The 24,809-nt window shown below is 58.2% G+C and overlaps 3 protein-coding genes across 6 annotated transcripts; all 3 read right to left on the minus strand.

Moving 5' to 3' along the window:
• Window positions 1-409: 409 nt before the first annotated feature.
• Window positions 410-5,526, minus strand: CNIH2 (cornichon family AMPA receptor auxiliary protein 2). The gene is made up of 6 exons (XM_056801307.1): window positions 5,125-5,526; window positions 2,319-2,387; window positions 1,847-1,894; window positions 1,366-1,478; window positions 1,116-1,259; window positions 410-1,034 (listed from the first exon to the last, which is right to left on the minus strand). The coding sequence occupies exons 1-6, from the start codon at window positions 5,203-5,205 to the stop codon at window positions 1,007-1,009; spliced, it is 483 nt and encodes a 160-aa protein (XP_056657285.1). The 5' UTR covers window positions 5,206-5,526; the 3' UTR covers window positions 410-1,006.
• A 706-nt stretch (window positions 5,527-6,232) lies between these two features.
• RAB1B (RAB1B, member RAS oncogene family) lies at window positions 6,233-15,164 on the minus strand. 2 transcript variants are annotated; one of them, XM_001365249.4, is made up of 6 exons: window positions 15,017-15,164; window positions 8,947-9,019; window positions 8,558-8,653; window positions 8,367-8,462; window positions 7,677-7,808; window positions 6,233-7,601 (listed from the first exon to the last, which is right to left on the minus strand). In XM_001365249.4, the coding sequence occupies exons 1-6, from the start codon at window positions 15,028-15,030 to the stop codon at window positions 7,407-7,409; spliced, it is 606 nt and encodes a 201-aa protein (XP_001365286.1). In that variant the 5' UTR covers window positions 15,031-15,164; the 3' UTR covers window positions 6,233-7,406. The 2 variants fall into 2 exon arrangements, with proteins under 2 accessions (XP_001365286.1, XP_016280868.1); XM_016425382.2 differs by having other exon boundaries at window positions 7,701-7,808; window positions 15,017-15,119.
• A 497-nt stretch (window positions 15,165-15,661) lies between these two features.
• On the minus strand, window positions 15,662-23,120 carry KLC2 (kinesin light chain 2). 3 transcript variants are annotated; one of them, XM_056801306.1, is made up of 17 exons: window positions 22,562-23,076; window positions 22,288-22,355; window positions 20,924-21,188; window positions 20,600-20,830; window positions 20,333-20,402; window positions 19,842-20,064; window positions 19,385-19,472; window positions 19,136-19,237; window positions 18,810-18,983; window positions 18,608-18,707; window positions 18,463-18,512; window positions 18,289-18,356; window positions 18,087-18,195; window positions 17,837-17,995; window positions 17,620-17,744; window positions 17,382-17,439; window positions 15,662-16,911 (listed from the first exon to the last, which is right to left on the minus strand). In XM_056801306.1, exons 3-17 carry the CDS (start codon window positions 21,155-21,157, stop codon window positions 16,828-16,830), a joined length of 1,875 nt encoding a protein of 624 aa, XP_056657284.1. In that variant the 5' UTR covers window positions 21,158-21,188; window positions 22,288-22,355; window positions 22,562-23,076; the 3' UTR covers window positions 15,662-16,827. The 3 variants fall into 3 exon arrangements, with proteins under 3 accessions (XP_056657284.1, XP_056657283.1, XP_056657282.1); XM_056801305.1 differs by having other exon boundaries at window positions 22,288-23,120; XM_056801304.1 differs by lacking the exons at window positions 22,288-22,355; window positions 22,562-23,076 and adding an exon at window positions 21,775-21,932.
• Between the last annotated feature and the right edge of the window lie 1,689 nt (window positions 23,121-24,809).

Genomic DNA, 24,809 nt, shown 5'->3' on the forward strand with positions numbered 1-24,809 from the left:
GCTGAAGGTGCCTTTCTGCTCTCCAGGCCATCCCTTCCCCTAAAGGAGCACCAAGAGTTCACTTCAGCCTTGGGTGCTGAGGGCACACTAGGATTAGAACCCAGGGCCTGGCTCCAAATGTGGTCTGGGAAGCCCTCCTGGGGCCCTTGAAGACCCTCCCTCAGAAGCCCATTTACTTTGTCCCCCATTCCTTTGTTCATGCCCAATCTCAGTAGCCTCAGACAAGTGCTGTTTGTCCCAAGGCAGGCAGTGAGCCTGGAGCCTGGGAGCCTGGCTCTGCTTGGCTGTGTGACCTTGGGCTGGTCCTTTCTCCAGCCTCAGTTCTCAGCCCTGAGACCCTTCGTGCCTAGAGGGGGCCCAGCAGGATCGCCCTTGGGGCAGCCCACACCATGCCAAGCCTGGCCCGGAGTCTTTTGCAATTGTTTATTCGATCACAAATGGCCGGGACTGGCCTGGAGAGACTCGGGTTTTACACAGACTCCTCCGGGCAGCGCACGGGGAGATGGGACAGCAGAGGGGAAGGACACGAAGAAGAAAGCCCAGAAAAGGCGGGAGGGGGCAGGGCAGAGGGAGAGCAGGGAGCGGGAGGTGGGGCTGAGGGGGAGCCCCCGGCTGAGCCTGCTCACGCCCCTCCCCTCCCCGGGGCCCTGCCTCTCGGGCCAGTTCTGCGAACCCGGCGGGCGCCCTGGGGTCGCTGGGAAGGGGCAGTGGGGGGGACCCAGATCCCCCTCCCCAGCGCCCCGGCCCGGCCTCACCCGAGCACTAGGTTCTCAGAGGAGGGGCTTGGGGCCCAAAGGGGCGCCGGCTGCCTCTGCGGGGCTGGGCCATCCCATAGCAGCAATTTGGGGGACAGGGGCTGGGGAGGCCCCGGCGCCCGGAGCGGAGGCTTCGAAGGGAGGGCGGGGCGGGGAGTGGCTCTTCTCCGCTGTCCGAAAGGGGCGCGGGGATGGGGGTCCACAGGCGTCCGGTCCGTTCTCGGGGTTCATTCCCTGGCCGGCTTCCCCCTTTAGAAACTCACCAACGTATAAACCATACTGCGGGGAGAGGCCGGGTTGGGGCGGGGCCGCCGGCAGGGCAGGCCCCGCCCCCAGACTCCGGGACGGGGCGGGGCTCACCTGTACAGGTAATAGAAGAAGGAGAGCAGGTAGAAGGCGAGTTTGCACCAGGACTCCTTCTGACAGTAGTTGAGGATGTCCGCGTTCATGATGGAGACGGCGTCGTACATGACCTCGGAGCCGTCTGCCGGGCGGTGGAAGTACCTGGGGAAGGGCGGGGCCGAAGGAGCCGGGCTAGGCCTCGTTCGCTGCGAAGCCTCCCCGGCGCCGCAGCTCGCTCCCCGCCTAGGCCGCCCCCCAGCCTGATCACCTCCATAAGTGGTAGAAGAGGAGGGGGATGTTGAGGCCCAGCGTCACCCACTCCGCGGCGCACAGGAACATCAGGCAGAAGAGGCCGTGGATGGAATACTCGGGGACCACGAGCTGGAGGGGCAGCGGCGGTCAGGCCCCGCCCCCAGGCCCGCAGCGGGGGCGGGGCCCACCCTCCCGAGCGGCGCTGCGCAGAGGCCCGGCGGCTGGGAGAGGGAGTAGGGGTGTCCCTGAGCCTGCCGGGAAGAGAGCGGCTGCCGCCCAGGGATGCCTAACGAGCATCTCAGGGTGCGGCCTTCCTGGGGCAAATGGAGCTGCGGGAGGAGCGGGGCCCACAGCCTCGGCCGTCCACACAGACTGAGCTCGAGCGGGCGAGGGTCCTGGCCACGGTCACACACAGACACACAATGGCAGTGGAGCCTGGATCCCCGGCCAGACAGACAGACAGGGAGGTCCTGCGACCCCCGAGATCCCCCACTGACCTTCCTTAAGAGGCAGCAGATCCGCTCAATGTTTTTCAAACGCTCTCGCTGTGGGAGGAGAGGAGGGTCAGGCTTGAGTGAAGCAGGCGGGGAGGGGGGGCGGGGCAGCTGCGGGAGGGGGTCCATCTTGGGGGGGGCGGGCTTCAACTGAGGGCTGGAGAAGCCTGAGGCTCCCGGCCCAGCTCCCCGCTGCCACCGACTTCAGCCTTGTTTCCATGGCGATGTCACCATGGAGAGGCAGGTGCCGCCATTCCCATGGCAACCGTCGCCATGGAGGCAGGCACTTCACCCGGATCTCCCCGGCAATGGTAGGGCCTTGATCCGCGGGAGAGCGAGACGGCCCAGACACCCCGGAGAGGCCCGAAGATCCTCTCCCGCTCCCCCGCCCCTCCCCCGAGCCCCCGGCCCGGCCCAGACACAGAGACGGACAGACTGACGGACACACCTCGGCACATCACATGTATTGACTTACTGCCCTCGCCGGGTTGCCCTGATCTATGGGGTTCTTGAAGTCGGTCCTCAGTTCGTCAAAGGCGATGATCTGGGTGGGGTGGGTGCCTGTGAGGCTCGGGCTGCCTCGGGAGGGGCCCCGCGGGTGTGCTCCCTGGCGCAGCCCCTCCCTCCCACAGGCCGCGCGCGCGCGAGAAAATGACTGGCCCAGGGTCCACAGCTAAGCAGCCCAGAGGGCGGGGGAGGCGATTCCTGGCCCGGAGTCCCTTGGGGGGGGGCCCAGGCCCTCTGCCGGAAATTCAGGCCCGCCAGGCCCATCCCCTTCTGGATGTTCGGGTGCCAGCCTGGGGGGGGGGTTCCGAGCTAGGGAACATCTCGCCTTTGCTGTTTCCCTGGGCGCCATCTGGAGCCCAGGGTGCCACAGGGTCCAGGCGGCACCCCCGGGGAACAATGGGCCGGCTGGAGGCTCCTGGGGTCTCCCCAACCCCTCCTCCTACAGGAATGAAGGTCTTCTCTCTTGTCACTCACCCGCTGAAGGGGGGGGGGGGCTCGGGTTGCCTAGCAACAGCAAAAATGCCACCTCCTCAGCCTCCCTGCACACATGGGGGGGGGGTGGAAGAGGGGAGGCAGCAGAGACAGAGTCCCGCAGACCCAGCTCTGCCTGTTTTCCTCGGTGACCTTGGCCTCACTGTCCTCACTTGCAAAGTGGGGGAGAGAGCCCCCTCTGTGGCACTCCCCTTTTCCTGTTCTCCTATGTCCAGGGCCTGAGCTCTGGCTTGTCCTTCCAGCCCCCCCATCCGCCTGCTCCCCCTTTCTCAGGGAGAAGCCAGGTGCTGCTCAGCTCTGGAATGGGGGTCCTGGAGGGTGCTGGGGAGAGGGAGAGGTGTGTGTGTGTGTGGTTCACAGCAAGGGAGGCTTTGAAAAGCTCTTTTTCCCCAGGACTTTGGTTCCCTTCACCCCCTTTCTGGCCACATCCCAGAGTGCTCTGTGGACCCCCCTCTCTTGGCTCCCGCTGGCCTGCCTCCTCCAAGTCTTCCCCAAGGGTTACTGCCTCCTGGTATGGTGGCTAGTGCTGGGCCTGAAGTCAAGAAGCCCCCACTTCCAGTCCAGTCTCAGACACTAGCTGTGTGACCCTGGACAAGTCACTTAACCTCCATTTGCCTCAGTTCCTCACCTGCAAAAATGGGGACACTATGAACAGCAACCTTGCAGGATTGTGGTGGGGATCATGTGAGAGAATATTTGTAACAGTGCTTAGCAAAGCGCCTGGAACATAGTAGGTGCTTTAGAAAGGCTTATCCCCTTCCTAAGGGAGTGGGAAAGCCAGAGAACGAGGTGAGGACACAGACGGAGGCCCCCAGGAGGGAGGGAAGGGGGGTGGTGAGCCAGAGGAGACATTAGAGGAGGAGGAGGAGGAAGCCACCAAACTGGGACGGCCCAAGCTTGGGCCCATTAAATACCTGTTGAATGGATGAAAGGAGGGTAGGAGAGGAGACAGAAAGGGAAAGGAGAGAGACAGGATGGTGAGAGGGAATGAGGGGGAGCACAGGGCCCCAGAGCCCCCTGGGCCATGGAGGAGGTGCCAGGTAAAGCCCAGGAGGAGCAGGCTGGAAAGAAGCAGATGAACCCGGGAACAAAGGGAAGGAGGGAGGGGGGAGAAGAGGAAATGAGGAGGGGGAAGCAGATGGAGAGGATGACAGAGACGGGAGATGGACATATGGGGGAGATGAGTGAGACAGGAAGTGCCAAGGAAGGCAGGAGAGGAGAGCACGAGAGAAGTGGGAAGGAGAGGCTGGAAGCACATGAAAGAACACAGATGTGCAGCCCAGGAACACGAGGGGGTGTGGATGGTCCCCAAGGCCGGCCGTCTCCCAGAGGGCTGCCTCCCCCTCCCCATGGCCAGGCCAGGTGCTCAGTGAATGAATGCAGTGAATGAATGGGAGGAGGGTGCTGGAAAGCGAGAATGGGAAAGGAATGGAGAGAAACAGAAACAAAGCCACGGAAAGGAGGTTAGGAGTGGCGAGGAGACGCTGGGGGTGGGGAACAGCAGGGGACGTGGAGGAGGCTGCTGGGGCGGGGAGCACGGCAAAGGCTGGCCAGGTGGGCCCGCCTGAGCCCCTCTCTGCCCCCAGGCCCGGAGCTGATAAGGACCCGGGACGGCAGCAGCAGCAGAGTTGAACAGTTCGGAGAAGAATCAGGCCAGAGTAAGGATGGAGTCGGAAACGGAGAGGAATGAGCAGGGGGATGGGGAGGCATCGCGGTCCGGAGGGCTGCGAACACTGGGAGCGCTCTCCCACCCAAGCCCTTTCCTCCATCGAAACTCAAGGGGGGGGGGGGAGGGGTAAGAAAGGGAAAGGGTTAAATGGGTTCTGGTAGATGTGGGTCTTGTAAACAGATGCAGTTGCTATGGCAACTGGCTCCATCACTCGGCTGGAAAAACCCACAATGGAGAGGAAGGGAGGAGGGGGGATAGACAGACCTGGGTACAGACCGAGGGAGGATTGGAGAGCTGCCCTGCCAGGAAGAGGGGGAGGATAGCGAGCCCCCAAGTGCAAAGCAACCCCCAAACCCCCCCTTCCCATCCAGCTGCACGGGGGACCAGAGCGGGCTGTCACGGAGACGGGGGAGTGGAAAGAAGGGGGGCACGGGAAGGGGGAACAGGTATTTGGGAAAGGAAGAGGGAGAGGAGGTAAGGGCGGGGGAAGGGAACAAGAGTAAGCAAGTTTCCCCTCGTTGCCCGGAGCGAGCAGTGCCCCCACCCCGCGGGCGCCCGGGGCCGAAGCCCCCTCCGCCCCGGTCTAGTTCCGTCCCCTGGCCCCCGGCCTTACGTGCCAGATGACAAAGAAGATGAGGGATGCGCACAGCACCAGCGTCAGCATGTAGCAGAACGCGGCGAAGGTGAACGCCATGGCCCCGGGGCCCAGCGCCAGGCCGGGGGGCGCCAGCCTACGCCGTCGGGTGGCCCCGTCGCCGGGGGGCCCCGGCCCGGCCCGGCTCCCGCTCCGGCCGCCACCCCGCCCCACAGGGCTCAGCGCTGGCCTGGCATGGCCAAGGGGGTCGCCCAGGCGAGCCCCGAAAGGAGACGCGCCCACCCGGCCGGCCGGCCCGGCCGCGGGGGGCTCGGGGAGCACGGGGCGGGCAGGCGGCTCGGGGGGCGCGTCCGCTGGCGCTGGCGGCTGCTCCTGCCCCTCTCGCTCATCCTGCGCTCGCCCCGCGGCTCCCTCTCCAGCCCGGGAAGCTGGGGGGGCGGAGCCGGGGCGGAGCTCCCCACAAAGGGGCAGGCTCAGCCTCCAGCGGGCGGGGCCGCAGAACGAGCCGGCAGCAGCAGGGGTAGGGGGCTCAGCAGGGCTCCGAAGGCGAGGAATGGTCCTCCGGGAGGGGGGCACGGCCCACAGCAGGCCCAGGCGGCCGGGCCTGGCGCCCGCCCCCGCCCGCAGACCCAAATGACAGCTCGCCCTCACCCCGCCCCCCGGCGCCCCACATCCTGCTGCCAGAACCGAGCACAAAGGACACCCCGAGCTCCCGCAGTTCCCTGCTCCCCCCCAACTAGGCCGACAATGCGATCACACGCACCCACGCAGATTGGCACCGAGGGTGGGGCGGCCAAAGCTCTGGAGCGGGGCTGCGCTACCCCGCTAATGGAGTCTCCGCGTATTCAGCTCCAGGGGCGTGTGCCCCGGCGTCTTTGCCACCTGATGGGCATGAAGGGCGGGGGCGGGGACAGGTGGGCAGCCCGAAGGACTCTCGGGACCTCCCCGTCTCCCTGCAGTCCATTCCGAACCCTATCTGCGGAGCTGCCTGGGACATCTGAGGCCACAGGAGGCCTAAGTAGCGCCCCAGAGCAGGCGAGGGTGCAGGGGGCCTCGGGACGCCGCCCCCCACCGGCTCGGGATCCCCCCGGGCGCAGCCCACAAACCACACGGGCCAGCAGCCAACTTCCTTGCAAAACCCCTCGGGGGCTCTCCCGAGGCCACTGGAGATTTATTGAGGCTGTTTTGTCCCGCTTCCTCCCCCCAAGTGGCTTCTCCTAGCGAAACGCTGGACAAGATGTGACTGGAAAGGAAGGGGGGGCACACACGGGGAGGGGGGCTGCCGCCCGGGTCCCCACCCTGCAGCTTCAATACAAGCAAGAGCACGCGCGTGCGTGTGCGCGCCTATGTCGCACTGACCAGGGGACCACGGGACAAGGGGGTGGCCCATGCCTAGACTAGACCGAAGGAGCCCCGGGGGGAGGGGCAGACCCCCAGGGCCCAGCGCCCCCTGTGCCTGGGAGATGCACTCAAGCAGGCTGGGGAATGGGCCAGACAAAGGAGGACGGGAAGGGGCCAAGGCAATGCCAGGGACAGGCAGCCTGCTGGGCCTCTGCTGCCAAGGGGAGAGGAACGAGTCTTGTTTGGTCACCAGGAGCCGGGCCCTGGGCTGCCCCCATCCGGGCCTCCTTCCACCTCCACAGCCTCCTGGGGCCGAGAAGGGGGAAGGTGCCAAGGCAGCCAGGGGCAGAGGGAGCTGCCAGCCACCACCCACCCACCCACCGGTTTGGTGCAAAGCCTCCAGGCGCCCCCTCCCCCAAGGCATTCTGGACGGATGGAGCTCAAAGCTCAGGCCAGGAGGGTTGGCAGAGGTGAGGTGGGGGTGCGGCAGGGAGAAGGCGAAGCTGGCAGAGGGTGGGGCTGCTCCCTCCTGAGGCTGGCCCATCTCCCCAGGACCCTGGTCCCCCACAGTCTGGGCCTTGGGTCCGGATCTCTGACAATGAGACACGAGAGGCTCCCCAGGTCTCACTGCAGCTCTGAGGGGAAGCTGGGAACGAGGCAGAATCCTCTTCCCCCAAGAAAGCCAGGGAAAGGACGGGGGCTGGGGGAGGTGGGAAGGGGCTCCTCGGGCTCTCCAGCCCCTGCCCATAGCACAGATCTACCAAGAGCTTTGGGAGGGGGTTGGGGGTTGGGAGTGGGTGAGGATTCACTCCCCACAAGCCACAGAATCAAATGCCCCATGGAGGTGGTAGCAGCGGAAGGGGCAGCAGCTGTGGGTAGAAGGGCCTGGCCAGGGCCTCATTCTGCCTCAGGGGCATCCTCTGAGAAGAGGAGGTCCCAGGCCCGGCCAGCTCTGCCCCCTAGCAGCAGCCTCCACTGGCCGGTTTCACTGGGCTGCTGTCGATCTTGAGGTTGGGCCTCTCGCCCCCTGAGGCGGCCCCAGGCCCCATCCGCTTCTTGATTTCGGCTGCCATGGTCATGAAGGCCTGCTCCACATTGGTGGCATTCTTGGCGCTCGTCTCCAGAAAGGGGATGCCCAGGGAGTCGGCAAACTCCTGAGAGGAAGTGCAGGTCAGAGGCACTGGAGGGGCCCCTCGGAGCAGCCCTCCCCCTCAGCTCTGACCCCTCACCTTGGCAGTGGGGTTGTCCACTACCTTCTTGGTGGTGAGGTCGCTTTTGTTGCCCACCAGCAACTTATTGACGTTCTCACTGGCATATCTGTTGATCTCTTCCAGCCACTGTTTGACGTTGGCATAGGATTCCTAGAGGAGGTGCTGGCGTTAAGAGGCTTCCCCTTCTTGCCCTGCCTTGGGGGGGCCCAAACATGGGATGCTTATAGCTGCCATCTCCTTTTCTCCCTCCTCCTGAGCCCACTGGGAGAGAGAAACTGAGAGTCTGGGGTGAAAGGCCCAACACCCTGGGCACAGGAGCAGGCTTTAACGACACCCTGGTGGGGAGCCGAGGTCCTTCAGGGTCCGAAAAGGGACCTGGGAGGCAGACTTTCCTGCAGCCCTTTCTAACCACTGGAGCCCATTCAGAGAGGGAAGCCAGGAGAGACAGACCACACGGCCACAAGCACGGCAAAAGATGACCTGAATGTAAAATGGGGGAGTGTGGCCAAAGGACGGGGAGCCACAAGGACACCAGGCCCTGCCTGTGCCCCACCACGGGAAAGTCACTTGCCCAGAAGATAATCTTGGCACTGGGTGTGACTGTACAGGGCCCAGGAGCCCCTGGCACAGAAAGGCCAGCCTTTAGGGGAAGGCCCAGCTCCACAGCCGAGAAAAAGGGCCCGTGCTGGGCGGAGGCCTTGGGGTTACCTGGTCAGTGACGTCGTATACCACGATGATGCCATGGGCCCCTCGGTAATAGCTGGAGGTGATGGTTCGGAAGCGCTCCTGACCTGCTGTGTCCCACTAGGCCAAGAGACAGAAAGACGGGCCGTCAGGGAGACCCCCAGACGCTCCCTGACCCACGGCAGGGCAGCGGGCATGCACAGCTGGGCACTCACAATCTGAAGCTTGATGGTTTTGCCATCCAGCTCAATGGTTCGGATCTTGAAGTCCACCCCAATGGTGCTGATGTAGCTCTCGGTGTAAGTGTCATCCTGGGGACGGCAGAGGGTGAGGAAGCCTCAGAGGCCTTCCTGGCACGCCCCGCCCCGCCCCCCAGAAGCCAGGTGTCCTGCCCCAAGCACCGGCCCGTTCCTCCATGGGATGCCAGGCTCCAGGCTCCCCAAGAGCCGGTATGTGGAACCTAGTTCTGGAGCTCCCCTCTCCACCACCCCAAAGGAGACGGCTCATTCCCTCTGGTCCTTCCTGTAGGGGAACACCTCCTCTCACCCCCCACTCAGGCATTGTGCACTGAGGCTGCTAAGGCCCAAGATGGTAGGAGACTCACAGCAAACCGTAGAAGTAGGCAGGATTTCCCAACGCCTGAATCACCAATCAAGAGGAGCTTAAACAGGTAATCACTGTACCAAGAGGAAGAGGAAGGAGTGAGACCCAAGGAGAGGCCTAGCCCCCCTCTTCCGTCTCCCTTGGCCGCTGGAACCCCGAAGCAAAAACCGAAGGCCAGACCCTGGAAAGACTGGCTGTTTGGCAAGCTCCAGTGGACTCTTTGAGAAACATGGAAAACTGTGGGAGCTGGAGATGTGACTGGGCAGTATTGGAAAGCTAAGGCTCAGGAGCAAGCCAAGTGGCTCAGTGGATAGAGCCAGGCCAAGAGACAGGAGGTCCTGGTTCGAATTTGGCCTTAGCCACTCCCCAGCTGTGTGACCTTGGGCAAGTCACTGAACCCCTACTGCCTAGACCTCAGTGCTCTTCTGCCTTGGAACCGATCCACAGTATTGACTCCAAGGGTTTAAAAAAAAGGAAAGGAAAGAAGCTAAGGACCATTGTACTTCCTAGTAAAGGTGGAAATAAAACTCAAGAACTCTAAGAGGGGCCAGAGCTCTCTCTTGGAGTGAGGGGAGAAGATGCTGCTGGAAATGGAGGATTATAAGAGCAAATGGAGGCTCCCAGGCACATGGGTATTCAAGGTCTGTCTCCAAAAGGGCTCTTGCCATCAGTCTCTGATGTCATCACCACAGGCATTTTTGCCCCCATTTCTCAGATAAGGAAGTTGAGGTTTGGGGCTGTTTGTTAGGATTCAAACCCAGGTCTTCCTGACACATTCCACTCACTCTACTGGGAAACCTGCCTTATTCCCCTTGGCCAGAGAATGTGGAATCGCTAACCCAGTACTCTGAGGTTTAGCTCCAATGAGCTCCATAAAAACACTGGCTGCTATTAGGAGGGGAACAAGGAGAAAGATGAGACTGCAAGGCCCAAAGAAGGGGTGGGTACTTCCCAGCACAACCACCCCCAAACTCCAGCCAGCAGAGTGCAAAGGGCATGAGGCAGCCAGAAGGCGAGAAGTGTCCATTCCCAAGGTCCAGGTGTCTGGACAAGGGTCCTCTGAGGGCCCCAGGCCAGTGGTGCTCTCCCTATTTACAGAGTGAGGAGCATGCCAGGAGGAGGCTGCTTCTGAGGGGGCCATGGAAAGAGAGGGGATGCTTCAACCGCCCCATTCCCAGCATGCTGGGAGGCCACCTCAGAAAAGAACTCAGCAGGATGGGCAGAAAAGAGAAAATGACAATTGCTGGAAGGACTCTGGGAAAGCAGGCACGTGGATGCCCTGTTACTGGAGCCCCGAACTATCTAGCCATAAGCAGTTTGGGAGCCAGTTGGGTCCAGAAAGCTGCCTAAACATAGGTCTGTAGGGAAGGACTGACTGGGGGGGAAGAGGGGAAAAAGGGTAGTGGAAGGGCCAGATTCACCTTGAAAATACTTTTTTACTAGGCCCAGAGATGGGAGGTCCTGGGATCCAATCTGGCCTCAGACACTTCCTAGCTGGGTGACCCTGGGCAAGTCACTTAACCCCCATTGCCTAGCCCTCACCACTCTTCTGCCTTGAAACCAATACACAGTATTGGAAGGTAAGAGTTAAAAAAATATTTTTTACTTAAAAAATAAAAGGATAAACTAAAAAAAAATGGCTGAACAAGAAGAAATTGATCTTCTACACTAAAGGCGAGTCCATCCCCATGCCAGTGTCCCAAGGAGGGGCTTTATGGTGAAGTCTACAAACCCTTTTAAATAATTAAAGGAAAGTCTCATTATTATTTAAAGATTAGGGAAAATAAAGATGTAATGCTTTTTCTTCCCAGAGCCCTTAAAATCTTGGTTAATGGGCTAAGAAGTCTAAGATATTTCAGGGGAGAGAATGTCTCTGAGGGTCCAAAAGATAGAAGACCACACCAGCCATAGTCAGCATGTGGGCACCCCAGGATTCCCGTGTTCTTGGAGCATCAGAAGGCAATGGGAAAACACCTAAAAATGGGGCTAAAAATGATGGGGGGGGGGGGGGGGAAGAACCCAGGCCTCCTTGACTGGAAGCCAGGCTCACCTCACTTTCCTAATCTAACATTCATTCTATAGATTGGTTTTCCCTTTCACAGCCAAACTCCAAGAGAGGGCCTCTTACTTCACTACTTCTTACCTCACTTCCCCTCCCACTTGATAATTCTTAACCCCTTAGGATCTGGCTAGGGCAGGACCACTGGCCTGACTCAGATTCAAAGGCCTTTCTCCAACCCTCATCCCCTTACCCTCTTTGGAGATTCTGGTCACTCCCCACCAACCCCCCTCCCAGCTCCCATGCCTCTGCTGTTTCCTGGTCCTCCTCCGCCTCCTAAGGATGACTGCCTGTCCCTTCTTTGCCTCCTCAGGTGGCCCATCAATCAGCCTTCTGCCCACTAAGTGTGAGAGTGCCCTAAGGCCTTCTCCTCCCTGCCATTCTATAGCCACCATCCTCCTGAAAGCCTTCATCCCCTTATACCTGGACTATAGCAACAGCCTTCTAATGAGTCTCTGTGCTGCCTCAAGCCTCTCCTCCATCCAGATACCAAAGTGATTTTCCTGAAGCCCAGCTCTGACCATATCCCTCCTCTGTTCACAAAGTCCTGCTGCCTCCCTAGGATCAAAGGCAAACTCCTGTTGTTTGCCATTCAAAGAGGTTCCCACTTTGGCCCAACCACCCTTTCCACCCTTCTCACATGATTCTTGTTCACAAATTCTAGAGTTCTCTAGAGTTCCAATCGAACTAGGCTTCTTCAGACTGTTCCTATTCCTCCTCCTCCTCCTCCTCCTCCTCCTCCTCCTCCTCCTCCTCCTCCTCCACTCCTACTAGTGGCTGCTTCCAGGCCTGAAGTACACATTCTCCTCACCTCTTGCTCAAAGAATTATCCCTAACTGACCTTACTCAATTCTGCCCATATTTGGTATAGACCTCTACCTGGACACATTGTACACTGACTGAATCTAAGCTCCCTGAGGGCAAGAACTATGCTCCTTCTCTTTTGGCACCTCAGGGCCTGACCCTTAATAATAACTGCTTTGGGTTAACTAATATGACAGCAAAGGAAAGTAATGAATGTTGGTGGGGATGTGGCAAAACTGGGACATTAATGCATTGCTGGTAGAAATAAGTGATCCAACCATTCTGGAGGGCAATTTGGAACTATGCCCAAAGGGTGCTAAAAGACTGTCTACCTTTAATCCAGACATACCACTGCTGGATTTGTGCCCCAAAGAGAAAATATTCATAGCTGTGCTCTTTGTAGTGGCAAAAAATTGGAAAATGAGGGGATGCCCTTGATTGGGGAATGGCTGAACACATCTGTTGGTGATGGAATACTATTGTGCTCAAAGTAATGATGAACTGGAGGGACTCCATGTGAACTGAAGGACCTCCAGGAAGTGATACAGAGGGAAAGGAGCAGAACCAGGAGAACACTGTACACAGAAACGGATACACTGTGGCACAATTGAATGTAATGGACTTCTCTACTAGTAGCAATTCAATGATCCAGGACAATCCGGAGGGACTTAGGATAAAGAACACTATCCACATCCAGAGAAAGAACTGTGGGAGCAGAAACCCAGAAGAAAAACAACTGCTTGACCACATGAGTTGATGGGGACATGACTGGAGATGTAGACCCTAAATGATCACCCTAGTGCAAATATTAATAATCTGGAAATAGGTCTTGATCAATCACACATGTAAAACCCAGTGGAATTGCTTGTTGGCTATGGGAAGGGAGGGGAGGGTAAGAACATGAATCATGTAAACATGGAAAAATACTCTAAATTAATTAATTAAACAATAATAATAACTGCTTTGGAGCTTGCCTCAATGATTTCATAACCCCCAGAGTTCCACCAGCATCTCCATCGGTGTGGCCCAGGGAAGCAATTCTGTACTCTAGTTGTCCCAGGACAAACATCTGCTGGGTATCTCTCAGTTCCCAGAATGGAGCAGCCTTTAAACCTCTTCATCCTCTCATCTGCTCTCATTCTGGTCTTCACCTGCCCACCTAGATGCAAACTGATGTTCCTAAAGTCAGGCTTATCCATGCCCCTCCCTAGCCTAAAGATGCCTGTGGCTCTCTCTGCCTGACATTCAAAGCCTTTTGGTTGGACTCCCCCTGACCTCTCTCACCTTAACCCTTTCCCCACATTCTCTGCTCCAGTCAGACAGGCCTATTTGCTATTTTCAGTTCATTCCAACTCCAGCCCTGACAAAGGGCTTCAGCCATGCCTGGAGGGCATGCATTCCCTATCAAGGCTTCTATGGATTCCCATGTCAAATCAACAAGCATTTCTTAAGCATCTCCCAGTTCTGAGCCCAGTGCTAAGGTCAGAATACAACAGCCAACAACGACCACCAGCCAACAACAACCACCACCGCTACCACAAGCCACTTCCTGCTCTGAAGGGAAACAACTAGCAAACATTGAGGTATGGCCAAGAGGGCAGAATTGGGAGTGCTGTCACAGGGAAGGCACTTAAATGAAGAGGGCTGGGGGAAGGCTTCCCACAGAAGGTGGAACTTAAAATGAAGAAACAAGTGGAGGCAAGAGGGACGCCTGAGAAAATGCTCAGGCCTTGTTGGGAGAATAGCCAGGAAGCTGGGGTCTCTAGATCAAACAGTACCTGTCAGAGAGTAAAAGTATATATAAATGTATGACAATGAGAAAGGGTTAGAGGGGCTGGGTGAGAAAAGGCTTTGAAGGCCAATCAGAATTTTTATGGGATCTTGGAGGTAATAAGGAGCCATTGGTGTTTACTGGACATGACATGACCTACATTTTGGGAAACTTGCTTTGGTGGCTGAATGGAGGATGGCCTGGAGTAGGAAGAGACTGCAGGCAGGCTCCCCAGGAGGTGTAGGGGGACGAGGGTCTTCAGTGTCAGAGGAGAAAGAGTGGCATAGAAGGGACTAAAGATGGGAGACCACAGGACTTAGAAATGGGAGGCCAAATAAGGAAAGAACAGGGAGGGCAGTTTGGGGGTCCCTTCAGGCCACAGCTGGAGTGCTACCTCCTACAGGAGGCTCTTCCATGAGTAGAGGATTCTCTCTCCTAAAATCATCCCGAATTTGCAAGGCATTTATTTATGCACCTTCCCAGGAGAATTCTGGGGGGAAGGGAATATTTCCTTTTTGTCTATTGTGCGCCCAAGGTCTAGCACCTACCCAGACACTGCATGCATTTAATAAATGCTTCCTGAAGTTAGTTCCTCACAGTCCTAACTTTACTTCTTTGATTATTTAAAAAAACCCTCACCCTCTGTCTTAGAAACATCAGTTCCAAAGCAGAAGGGTGGTAAAGGCTAGGCAATGGGGATTAAGTGACTTGCCAGGAAGTGTCTGAGGCCACCCTGGAGCCCAGGACCTACACCTCCAGTGCTAGCACTCTGACCATTGTTAGTTAGGTTTACTTTTAAACCTTGGACCATTATCTAACTGTGATCTACTACTATTATGCATACATTTGGGGAGGGGGGAAGCAACAGCTGGAACTGAGGAAAGGGCACAAGGGAGCTCAGATGTTCTGAAGGATGCGTCGTCGTGTCTATCCTGGTGAGGCAGGAGCTCAGCTGCTCTGTCTACACGCAGGGGTTGATGGGCAGTGCATACTTGAGGGAGGGGGTTTATCTGTTACCATGTAAACAGCTCCCCACGGAAATTTAAGGCGGGGGTCCTTTCATTGTGGGGATGCAGAAGCTCCCAGAGGGAGGGGGCCCCCAGAAACGACAAATCTGCACGTGTGTTGAGGGAACCTCACAGACCTTTATCTAGAAAATTCCGCAGCCCTCACGTCCCCCCCCCAAAACCACAGGAGAGCTGGGGGGAGGGGAGGAAGAAGAGGGGCGGGGGTCCTGGCCAGGCTCCTCCACCCCTGCGGGACCCGGATGTGTGTGTGGGGTGTGGGGGGGTCACCAAGGGCAGGAACCCGGATGTCAGGGAGAAGGACAGTGGGGACCCCAGGTGAGGGCTCAATGAGGGGAGGGGGACAAGTCGCAGACATGGGGCTCAAGGTCTCCCCAGTCTAGGGGCAGGGGCGCAGGCAAGGGTCACTCACTACTCGGGGTTCATGGCGGCGGCAGCGGCCCCGGTCGGTCGCTCCCTCCCGGTCTGCTTCGCTCCGCCTCCCGCTCCAAGATGGCGGTCGCTCCGCCCATGAAGCTCCGCCCCATGTGTAAGCGCATGCGCAGGTCCTTTCCTTGCATTGTCTCGCCCCGCTATCTCCTGGGACTTGTAGTTCTCTGCTGACCTCGGCCCGTCCCCTCGCAGCGCAGACGCATAAACCCCGCAGCGGAGAGTGGCTTCCTGTGTCGGCCGCCCTGTGCCACGAACTACCCGCTGGGGTTTGTAGTTCCCTCCTTCCCCCAACTGAAGCGGTTTTCCGGTGCAGAGAGGCCCGCGTTGGAGTGGGCTCTGATGGAGAGCAATGTGGGGTCTCCCTATTGGGGCCCATCCTACCCTCTTCCTTGCCGTGTGCCCTTGAATGTGTCACCCAACTTTATCTGTAAAAGGGAGGGAAGGGCTGGAACCCCGTTTTGGGGCCCTTCATTTGACTCAGACCTGCGTGGGAGGCAAGCAAAATGGAATTTCTGGGCTTCTTCCTCCCCTAGCTGTGGTCCCCAGGGGCTTCGGGGCCACATCCATGAGACTGGAAGGATGCTGAGCTCAGAGGCTCCCTGCTTCCATAGAGACACTGGACTCATTTGGATTCAAACTGTCTTTATTTCTACAGCAACATCTGAACAAAGCAAATGGGTCCCCCAGCTCACCCTGGCCCCCTCCCAGCTAAGGGAGGGGAGTGCAGTCCCCTCCCTCCACGGAGGAGGAATTGGAAGCCTCAGAAGCCATAGGTGTAGGAGGGGAAGGAATGGCTCAACAGGTGGTACCTCGGAGGGAGAGGGGCAGTGGAAGGCAGGGAAGGAATAGGCAGTACCTGGAATGTGGCTCCTGAGGAGCCCGGTTAAGGCCCAGGCTCTGCCACGGGGGAACCAAAATGGGAAAATGGAGAGCAGTGTCGGCCACTGTAGACAAAGTAGGGACTTGGTGCTGCCAACACTGATGGGAGCCAGGGGCCAGAGCCTCAGTCCTACACCCGAGTGGGGTGAGGGTCCAGAAGGCAGCCTTCAATCGTTTGGGAAGGGCACAGGGGCATATTTCTGCACCTATGTGTCCGAGACCTTGTCTGCAAGGGATTAAGGCCTGGGTGGCATCCCTGGAAGGGAAGAGGGGAAGGGCCAGAGGAGGTACCATGGACAGGGCAGAGTGGCTCATCACTGGCCAGGGGGTGCAAGGGGGAAGAAAGGGGTGGCCAATAACTTATTTCTCTATATACAGAAGCAGAGGCCTATGGAAGGGAGGAGGAAGATCCTTAGTGTTCTTGTTCTCCCTTTTGGGAGACCCCCAAGGAAGGGTGGGAAGATCCTCCCAGTGCCAGGGGCAGGGACTGCTTTGGGAAGTTCTGCCAGGGCCCTGAGGAGGCTCTAGGGGAAGGGAAGAGGGAAATAAATACACAGGGGAAATCCTGGCTCCTCTCTACACTCCAACAACATGACACTTCTAGGCTGGGTGACTAACCGTGCTAGACTGGGGAGTGGGGGGTGGGGGTGGGGGTGGAGTGAGCCTTGAGCTGCTAAGCCTGAAATGATGGGGAGAGGTTACCCTGAGATCGAACAAAAAAAGATGGGGAAGGGGCCTGTGGGAAACAGCCTTCAGGGAAGGGTGGCTGAAGCAGGCCAGAGAAAGCTGATGCTCAGGTCTCCCCCTGCAGCCCCCCCATCCTGTGGGACATGACAAGCAGCCGGGGAGGGCACAGCAGATGGGGGCTGGCCGAGGATGTCCCAAGTTAGGCCCCTTTTCCACCCCTCCCTCTTAGCCAATGAGTGAGCTTCGTCGGGAGAGGTCAAGAGAGCTGGAACTGAGCATGCGACTGTCGGACAAGTTGGTGTTGCTGGACTGTGGGCAAATACATAGAAGGTTAGAGGAAGGTCGACTTGCCTGCCACCACTAACCTGCAGGGGTTGGGTTTTTTTGGTGCTGAACACCCCGGCATGGGTGGCAGAGGGACTCTCTGAGGTCTTGGGAGATGCCCCGGGGCAGCAGTCAGGCCTTCAGCCTGGAGGGGCAGGATCTAATCCAACAAGCATTTAATGGGGAGGGGGGGCCAGACACAGACTCTCCCTTTGTCAAGGCAGACTGGCACCATCTTTGCAGCCCTCTGAAGCTCTGTGCATTAGCCTAATTGTCAAGAGGCTGGCTGAGGGTCTAAGCTAGGTATCAAGCTACCATCTGCCCTCCAGAAGCTTATGTTCTACCTTGAAGCAATCTGCTGTAGTCACAGTGACCCAGAATGGGAGGGAGAACTAATAGTCTGGGTGGTCCAGCAAGGCCTAGGGGGAGAGACAGATGGAAGCAAGTCTCCTTACCTGGTTGGTTTCCTCTGTGCCCTTATTGAGGAAGTTGAGGGAACTGGCCCGTTTCATCCTGCAGGACAGGAAGAGAAATGGAGGCTTACTACAGGGCCCCAGGACATGGGGGGGGGGGGGGAGGGAGACTGGGATAGGAAGAGGCCCAGTCAAGATGAGAAGACCTGATTGGGGTCATATATGGCAAAAGGTAGAGCCTAAAAAGTATAGGGAGGGACAGGAGGGGCAGAGCTCTCACCGGGGGTTGGGAGGCTCTTGGGGGCCTCCCCCCTGAAGCTTCTTCACGAGCATCTCACTGCTTCGCCTCAGGGCATCTCGGAGTTTCCCAAAGGAGCCACTTCTCCGGAGAGAACCACTGCCATCCTGGGGGACAGAGGAGCCACCCTAGCCTTGTCCACTCTCTCCACCCTGTCACACCCTCTGACTATCAACCAGCTCTCCATGGCCCCACTCACCCCAGACCACTCAGCTGTGGGCCCCGAATCCTCTGGCTCCAGTTCAGTTCGAGATCCAGCCCCTCCGGGGCCCTCTCGGCTGCTCCGGCGATCACCTCGCCCACTGCTGCCATCTTTCAGCAGTTCCACCACCTTGGTCTGGCTTGCAGCATCCAGGCCCTAGTTTTGAGATTTGGGGGTGAAGCTGAGAAGTCCCTGAGCCCAAACCTGCCCCTTCCTTCTACCCTTCCCTCCTCAGCCCTTCCCCAACCTGCTTTCTACTTCGACTGGCACAGTCCTCCAGGGTGTGAGCTGCCTCCATCTTCCCCTGCCGTCGGTAGAGTGCCCCTAGGCTCCGAAGTGTGGTGTTCACTGTGGGGCTAGAGGATAGGCCTGGCTTGACATTGAGGTCTTCACTATCTCTGGCCCTCCTCTTCCCTCCCCAGCCCTTTGAGAGTCAGCTTTTGCCTCACCTATCCACTTTACAAGCCTTATACCAACTGCCATATTCTCCATAAGGGGTGGTATCTCGGCGCTTATCCTGGAAAGGCAGAGAAGTCAGGCCTTGGGGAGGGAATGGGCTAATGCCTTCCTCTGCCCCGGCCCCAAGTAAGAGAGTTGGGCTAAGGGTCTCTGCCTCCCCATACCTTGCTCTCCTCTCGTTCTTCAGCATGCATCCAGATGGGCTTGTTGTCCCCTGGGGAGACAGAAAGAGGGACTGTTACAGGGTTCTGGCCCACCAAGGCCAGGCATCAGAAAGGCTGGACAGGCTGGGGACAGGGGACCACTTGCCATTGACTGAGCCAAACTCCTTCTCATGGGCACGGGTCAGGATCTCCTTATAGAGTGTTTCTGCATCTTGGTATTTCCCCTGCTTCAGATAGCAAGAGGCCTGAAGGAGAGGGGCAAAGAGGTAAGGAGTGAGTGAATGACTTGACCTGGTCCAACTGGCCTGGCCATCCCTCCCCTCTTAGGTTCCCCAAGGAGCAGGCACCAAGTTGTTCTTGGTCTTGGCCACGTTGGGGTCATCTGGGCCCAGCCGAGCCTCATAGATCTCCAAAGCTCGCCGGTAGTAGTACTCCACCTCTTCTGCCTTGCCCTGGTTCTGACACAGCAGGGCCAGGTTATTCAACTGCTTGGCCACATCAGGGTGGAATTTGCCCAACACCTGGGAAAAGGTTGAGGCTTCTTTCACTCACAAGCTCACCATCTTTCCTCTAGGCCCTCCCATCCCTACCCCTGACCCAACCCGACCCGACCCGACCCAGCAGCCACCTGCCTAACTGCCCTGCTCCACCCAGAGCCCCAAGCAGGCTCTACCTTCTCTCGGATCTCCAGGGCTCGTTTACACAAGGGTTCTGCTTCCTTGTACTTGCCCCTTTTGCCATACAGAACTGCCAAGTTGTTCAAAGTAGCTGCCACCTGAGATCAGAGCAAAGGAAGGAAGAAGGCCACAAAAGGAGCTGGAGATGGTTCAGCCCTATCTGGCAGGTGCTGGGGGGCCCACCTTCACCCCCCACCCCCCATCCCTAGGGCAGCCAGGCCTACTCCATGGAGGGCTTCACTCACAGCTGGATGGTCCTTCCCCAAGGTCTTCTCCCGGATAGCTAGGGCATCATTGAGCAAGTGCGCAGCTTCTTTGTATTTATTCTGATCTCTGAAGGGACAAAGAGATAGTGTGGGGAATAAAGGAAGGAGTCCTGACCCAGAGTCTGAAGGCTGCTGCTAGAAGGCTTACAGGACTTTGGCCAAGTCACTTCACTCCTTGGACTTCAGGGTCCACTTCTGTAAAATGAGGGGTGGGCTAAATGGCCTCTGAGTCCCTTGGCAGTTCCAGATCAGGATCCTGCCCAAGGTGTGGAAGTCTACATGTACTACATGTTCTACATGTTCTTTTTCTCAGGGGGAGTAAGGCTTCTCTTCCAGGCCTGAGGGGCTGGCACAGAACCATGGACAGTGGACTCTGTGGGGCATTGCTGCTCCACTTCCACCCCCACTTCACAACAAGGCCCAGGCAGACGCTCACCGGTAAACAAGAGCCAAGATGTTCAGCATGGTGGCCACATCAGGATGGTCATGGCCTGAGGTTTTCTCCAGGTCCTCCAGGGCCTGCTTACAGAGGGGCACAGCCACCTCATAGCGCCCCTGAGAAGCGTACTGAATCACCAAGTTGTGCAAGGTCCTGAGCCGGGCTGGTATCTCATAGCCTCCATGTTGGGCAGCTGCATCTCCTCCCCCAGGGCCCTGAGCTGGAGAAGACACAAGGTCAGAGGGGTGAGGGGAGGACTACCCTGACTGTGAGCCTCAGTTACTTTATCTGTTAAATGGGGATGGGCAGCTACGTAACCAAATGCTGTGAAAAATCAGTGATGCTATCTGTGTCCTTCAGGCTCTTCAGGCAATACGATCACCCCTGGGCCCCACACCACCCTCTGGCTCAGGCCTCTCCTGGCCTTAGAGGCATACAGAGGTCATGCAGCCCAAAGTTAAAAGACCCTCCTCTCCCCACCCCCCTACCTGGGTTCTGTTCATCCTCATTGGGGAACAGGTCATCCAGGGAATCCTTGGAAACATCTCCCTTCTCTTCCTGAGGAAAGAAGGAAGGGATCGAATGAGGAAACTGGGAGAAACAGGCAGGGGAAAAGAACTGGAGAGCGGACCTTCCAGAGGGAGGGAGCGGGGGAAGCCCAGAGCCTGCTCACATGCCAGGGAAGTCTAGTTCTGGAAGGGGCCCAGGAACAGAGGGAAAGGGCAGAGAGGGCCCAGCTCCCAGGTCCTGCTCACACTTGGGGAAGGGTCCTCATCCAGTTTCCGGATCTGGCTCATGAAGAGCAGATGCTGCTTTTCCTCCTCCAGCTGCACCACGGCCTGCTCACTGCGCTGCAGCTTCTGCTGGGTCCCGGCCAGCTCCTCCCGCAGCCACTGGTTCTCCTGCACCAGGCGTCGCACCTGGGCCCTGAGCTTTTGTTTCTCCGACTCCACTGCCCCGAGGTGGCCAGAGAGTGCCAGGATCACCTACGGCCCCTCGGCCAGGAGAGAAGGCTGAAGGGAGGCCCGGTGGGACCTCGACCTCCTTCCCCCCCCCCCCACTGCCCCCAGGCCGCCTACCTGAGCCTCCCCAAGTCCCAGCTCGATGGCCTCCAGGGATCGGCGTAGGAGCCCCGAGCGTTCCTGGGCTCCGGGCTCCGCCTCCTCCCTCCCAGCCACATTCTCCAGCAGGGACGCCAGCAGAGCCCGGTGCTCGCCCCTCAGGGTCTCCAGCCCCTGGATGACGGCCTTGGTGCCCAGCACGATCTCATCCTGGCTCAGCTTCTCCTCCCGGGACATCACCAGAGTGGCCATGACTGGAGGGCACGGATGGAAGGGGAGGCCCCTGCAGGAGGCCCGGGTGCTCAGCCTCGGCAAGCCTCGGCCCCGGGGACTTGCTGCCCACGGCCTCCAGGGGGCGTCCCGGGCTCCCTCCTAGACGCAATGCAGTCGGGCCATACCCGTCCTGAAGGAGGCGGAGGGCCCCTTTCCCCTAGCCCTCAGCCACCTGCCTCTAACCCACAGCGAGGAGGGGACCCCAGAGAGCCCCCATCAGGGGCGCGAGGGCTGTCCCCAGTCCAGTTCCTGCTGTCCCCCGGCCGGTTCCCGAGGAACGCAGGTCCTTCTTAGACATATCAGCACCTCCCCGCTCCCCAGACTGCAGAAAGCTTGTGGCAGTTCTGTGGAGTTTGTGGTGTAGATGCCTCCCCGGATCCCCTGGAAGAGGGGGAGCAGTCCTCTCCTTGGGGCATCCCACGACGGAGGGGAGCGCCCCCTCCTCCGGGCCCTGTGACAGTTGCTGCCCATCCCCGAGTGGCGCCCCGCGCCAGAGAGAGACTCCTCGGTCATGAAGGGATGCCCCAAGGCGTTGGGATGAGCTTCCCAAAAGCAGTCCTATCCCCAGGATGCCGCCCCGCTCTCGCTTCGCTCACCTGCGCGCCCCGACCCGGCCCCCGCTCCGGACCCGGCCCCGGCCCCGGCTCCGGCTCCGGCCCGGCCTCTTCGGCCTCAGCCTCCCAGTTTGCCCCGCGCAGCCTCCATCACCGCCGCCGATCCCGGCAGCCCCCGCGCCCACCCCCGCGCCTGCGCAGCCACCGCCGTCGCGTGCTTAAAGGGGAGGGGCGGGGACGGGGGGGGGGGGCTTCCCTTTCATCTTAAAGGGGAAGACCGGAGCGGGGAAGGAGCGACCCGTTGGAAGGGTGGGGTTTACTGGGAAACAGGAGCTATGCTGGGTTGGGGGAAGGGGCGTCGTATTTCCACTCCCCAAACTCCGTCATCCCTCCTTCCTTCTACCCACCAGCCTTCTTCCATCCCTCCATCCCATCATCCCTTCTATTTCCCATCCTTCGCTCCATCCCTCCCTTTTCCCCATGTCCCCCCTATTCTCCCTCCGTCCCTCCGTCCCCTTAAACCTTCAATTTCTCCCTTCCCTCCACCCCCGGTACCTGGCGCTGCCTCTCGTCTCACGACCCCAGCCAGAATAGGCCACGGGAACTTTCCTCTTGCCGCTTTTCTGGAAAGAAGCCGAGGTTGACCAGCTAGCCCGAACGAGCACTGGGCGGAGTCCCCACTGCAGGGTCTTTTTCTGTAGCCGCAGGGGTCGGTGGGGCTCTCTTCAGCCGGCAAGGCCGAGGGGCGCGGCACGGCCTTGCTACGAGCACTTCGCGCCTAGGTCTGCCCGAAGCTGGCCGGCGGCCCCAGGAGCTGCTTTCGTCTTACCTCTGGGGATGCTCACGGCTCTGCAGCGTCACTGCTGGGGCCCCTGCTTCATTGGCTTCAGGCACTCTGGGCTCCCCAAGGCCCAGAGTTAAAGAGGAGCATGTTTGCGGGAGGCTGGCTTAAGCAGAGGAGCGCGTCTGATGACCCGGCTCCTCCGGGGAGCCGGAATGTGGCAGTTTCTTTGGAAGCCGTTCCCTCCTCCCGCCCTGCCCCGGGCCTTTCCCCCGTTTCCCATTTATCGATGAGTTTGTTTCTTTCGGTATTTCTTTGGGCTCTGGAAGGGTGGGGGTGGGGCCTGAGGGGTAGCCGGCTTCTCTTTCGCTCCACCTTGCGGGTTCACTAAGCCCTTAGTAGGCACCACTCCTCAGAGGGTCTAGCCCGGCTTCTGGCTTCCCAATGTTTTCCGCAAATGAACGCTCCTCGTCCCTCTCTGCCCTGCATCTCCGTTCCCCAGGGCTGGCTAGTTTGTAGGCTCGGGGACCAGAAGTCTGGGCGCCCAGATCAGAGTAAACACAATAATGGGGGACTTTTCTCCAGCCGTTTAAGGGTTACCAAACACTTCACATAGAGCCTCGGACCCAGAACTCCTCTAAGTAGGCATTGCCAACAGGGATCAAAGCACAGCCCACCCACACCTAACCAGTCTCTGTGGCTCCCTTTACATGTCTTATATTTGCTGTGCCAATGACTAAATTGTTTTTAAAAAAAAATAAAATCCTTGCCTTCCACCTTAGAATCAATACTGTGTATTGGTTCTAAGGCACAAGGGCGGTAAGGGCTGGGCAATGGAGGTTAGGTGACTTGTCCAGGGTCACACAGCTGGGAAGTATCTGAGGTTACATTTGAACCCAGGACCTCCCCATCTCTCCATTCACTGAGCCACCTAGCTGTGACAGACTGATTAATAAGTGGGATCCCTAGCACCTGCCACTATAGCCACTGAAGTGGAATTGAGTCTTACAGCACAGAAGGCTCTTGTTTGTTTGTTTTTCCATATTATAGGGATTGTTGTGATGGTCAAAGAATTCATCATTGAGGAGCCAACCTAGTGAGGTTTCTTGGCAACCCCATTCCACTGATGACTCCTACAGATCTTCTTCAGGACACCTGCCAGCCAACTTTGCCTCTTCCATATTATATTTCTTTTTTTTTTTAACTCTTACCTTCCATCTTGGAATCAATACTGTGCATTGGTCCCAAGGCATTAGAGTGATAAGGGCTTGGGAGCTTGGGAGACAGAGAACATGTCTGGAGGAGAGATGGAATGTCTTATTTGTGGAATAGCCATGATAGTAAATGGATCAGAGTTCCTGTCGGGGAGCAGGGTATAAGAAGCCTGGAAAGGCAGGTGGGGGCAAGGTGGCAAAGGGCTGTGATGCCAAACAGAGCATTTTGTAGGAGATCTTGGAAGCAATGGTGAGCCAATGGAGTTCATGGAGTAGGGAGATGGTGGAGCTTGTGCTTCAGCCCTTTGGTGGCTGAATGGGGGACGGACTGGAGCGGGAGAGACTTGAGACAGGCAGAGCCCCAGCAGAGATTGCAATATTCCAGGCATGAGGTGACAAGGGCTCGAACCAGGGTGGGGGCAGCGTCAGACCAGAGAAGGGAGTATATATGAGAGATGTTGTAAAGGTACAATTGACCAGCCTTGGCCCCCATAATGGATCTGGGGAGTGGGGCGGAGCAAGAGTGAGCCTGAGGGACTGGGAGGACAGTGTTGCCCTCTACCGAACTAGGGAAGGTAGGAGGCAGGGAGGTGGGGAGAAGATCACAAGCTCTGTTTTGGACATACTGAGTTTAACAGGTCTATTGGCGGGCTATTTTCAGAGGTCAGCAGAGAGATCGGAGAATCATTGAACCTCTCGTCAGCATAGAGATGGCAGTTAAATCTGGGGGGCTGATGAAATTACCAGGTGAAGTAGGATAGAAGGAAAAGAGAAGAAAGCCCAAGCCAGAACCTTGAGAGATATGTATGGTGTGATCTGGAGGATTTAGGAAAGGAGACAGAGCAGGAGTGGTCAGAGACATAGGAGGAAAACCAGGAGAGAAGGTGTCCCAAAACCCAGAGAGAAGAGAGTATGGAGGAGGAGGAGAGGGTGATCAACAGCGCCCAAGGCTGCAGAAGAATGAGGCCATCGGATGTGGCCACTAAGACATCGTCGGTTGTCATCCTTAGTACTTAAAAAGGACCAAGATGAAACGGTTATGTCAGGGTCAATGTACCTGTCTGATCAGACCCATACAGGCG

Source organism: Monodelphis domestica, chromosome 6, assembly GCF_027887165.1.
Source record: "Monodelphis domestica isolate mMonDom1 chromosome 6, mMonDom1.pri, whole genome shotgun sequence".
NCBI lineage: Eukaryota > Metazoa > Chordata > Mammalia > Didelphimorphia > Didelphidae > Monodelphis > Monodelphis domestica.

Coding starts and splice junctions, on each gene's coding strand:
- RAB1B (XM_001365249.4), bottom strand. Junction 8,463..8,557: donor AAACCATCAAGCTTCAGATT/GTGAGTGCCCAG, acceptor CTCTTGGCCTAG/TGGGACACAGCAGGTCAGGA. Junction 7,602..7,676: donor TGGACAACCCCACTGCCAAG/GTGAGGGGTCAG, acceptor ACTTCCTCTCAG/GAGTTTGCCGACTCCCTGGG.
- KLC2 (XM_056801305.1), bottom strand. CDS start 21,157: ATGGCCACTCTGGTGATGTCCCGGGAGGAGAAGCTGAGCCAGGATGAG. Junction 20,831..20,923: donor TGGGACTTGGGGAGGCTCAG/GTAGGCGGCCTG, acceptor GAGGGGCCGTAG/GTGATCCTGGCACTCTCTGG. Junction 18,196..18,288: donor AAGGCTTGTAAAGTGGATAG/GTGAGGCAAAAG, acceptor CCTATCCTCTAG/CCCCACAGTGAACACCACAC.
- CNIH2 (XM_056801307.1), bottom strand. CDS start 5,205: ATGGCGTTCACCTTCGCCGCGTTCTGCTACATGCTGACGCTGGTGCTG. Junction 2,388..5,124: donor TCTTCTTTGTCATCTGGCAC/GTAAGGCCGGGG, acceptor CACCCCACCCAG/ATCATCGCCTTTGACGAACT. Junction 1,895..2,318: donor AGGGCAACCCGGCGAGGGCA/GTAAGTCAATAC, acceptor CTCCTCCCACAG/CGAGAGCGTTTGAAAAACAT.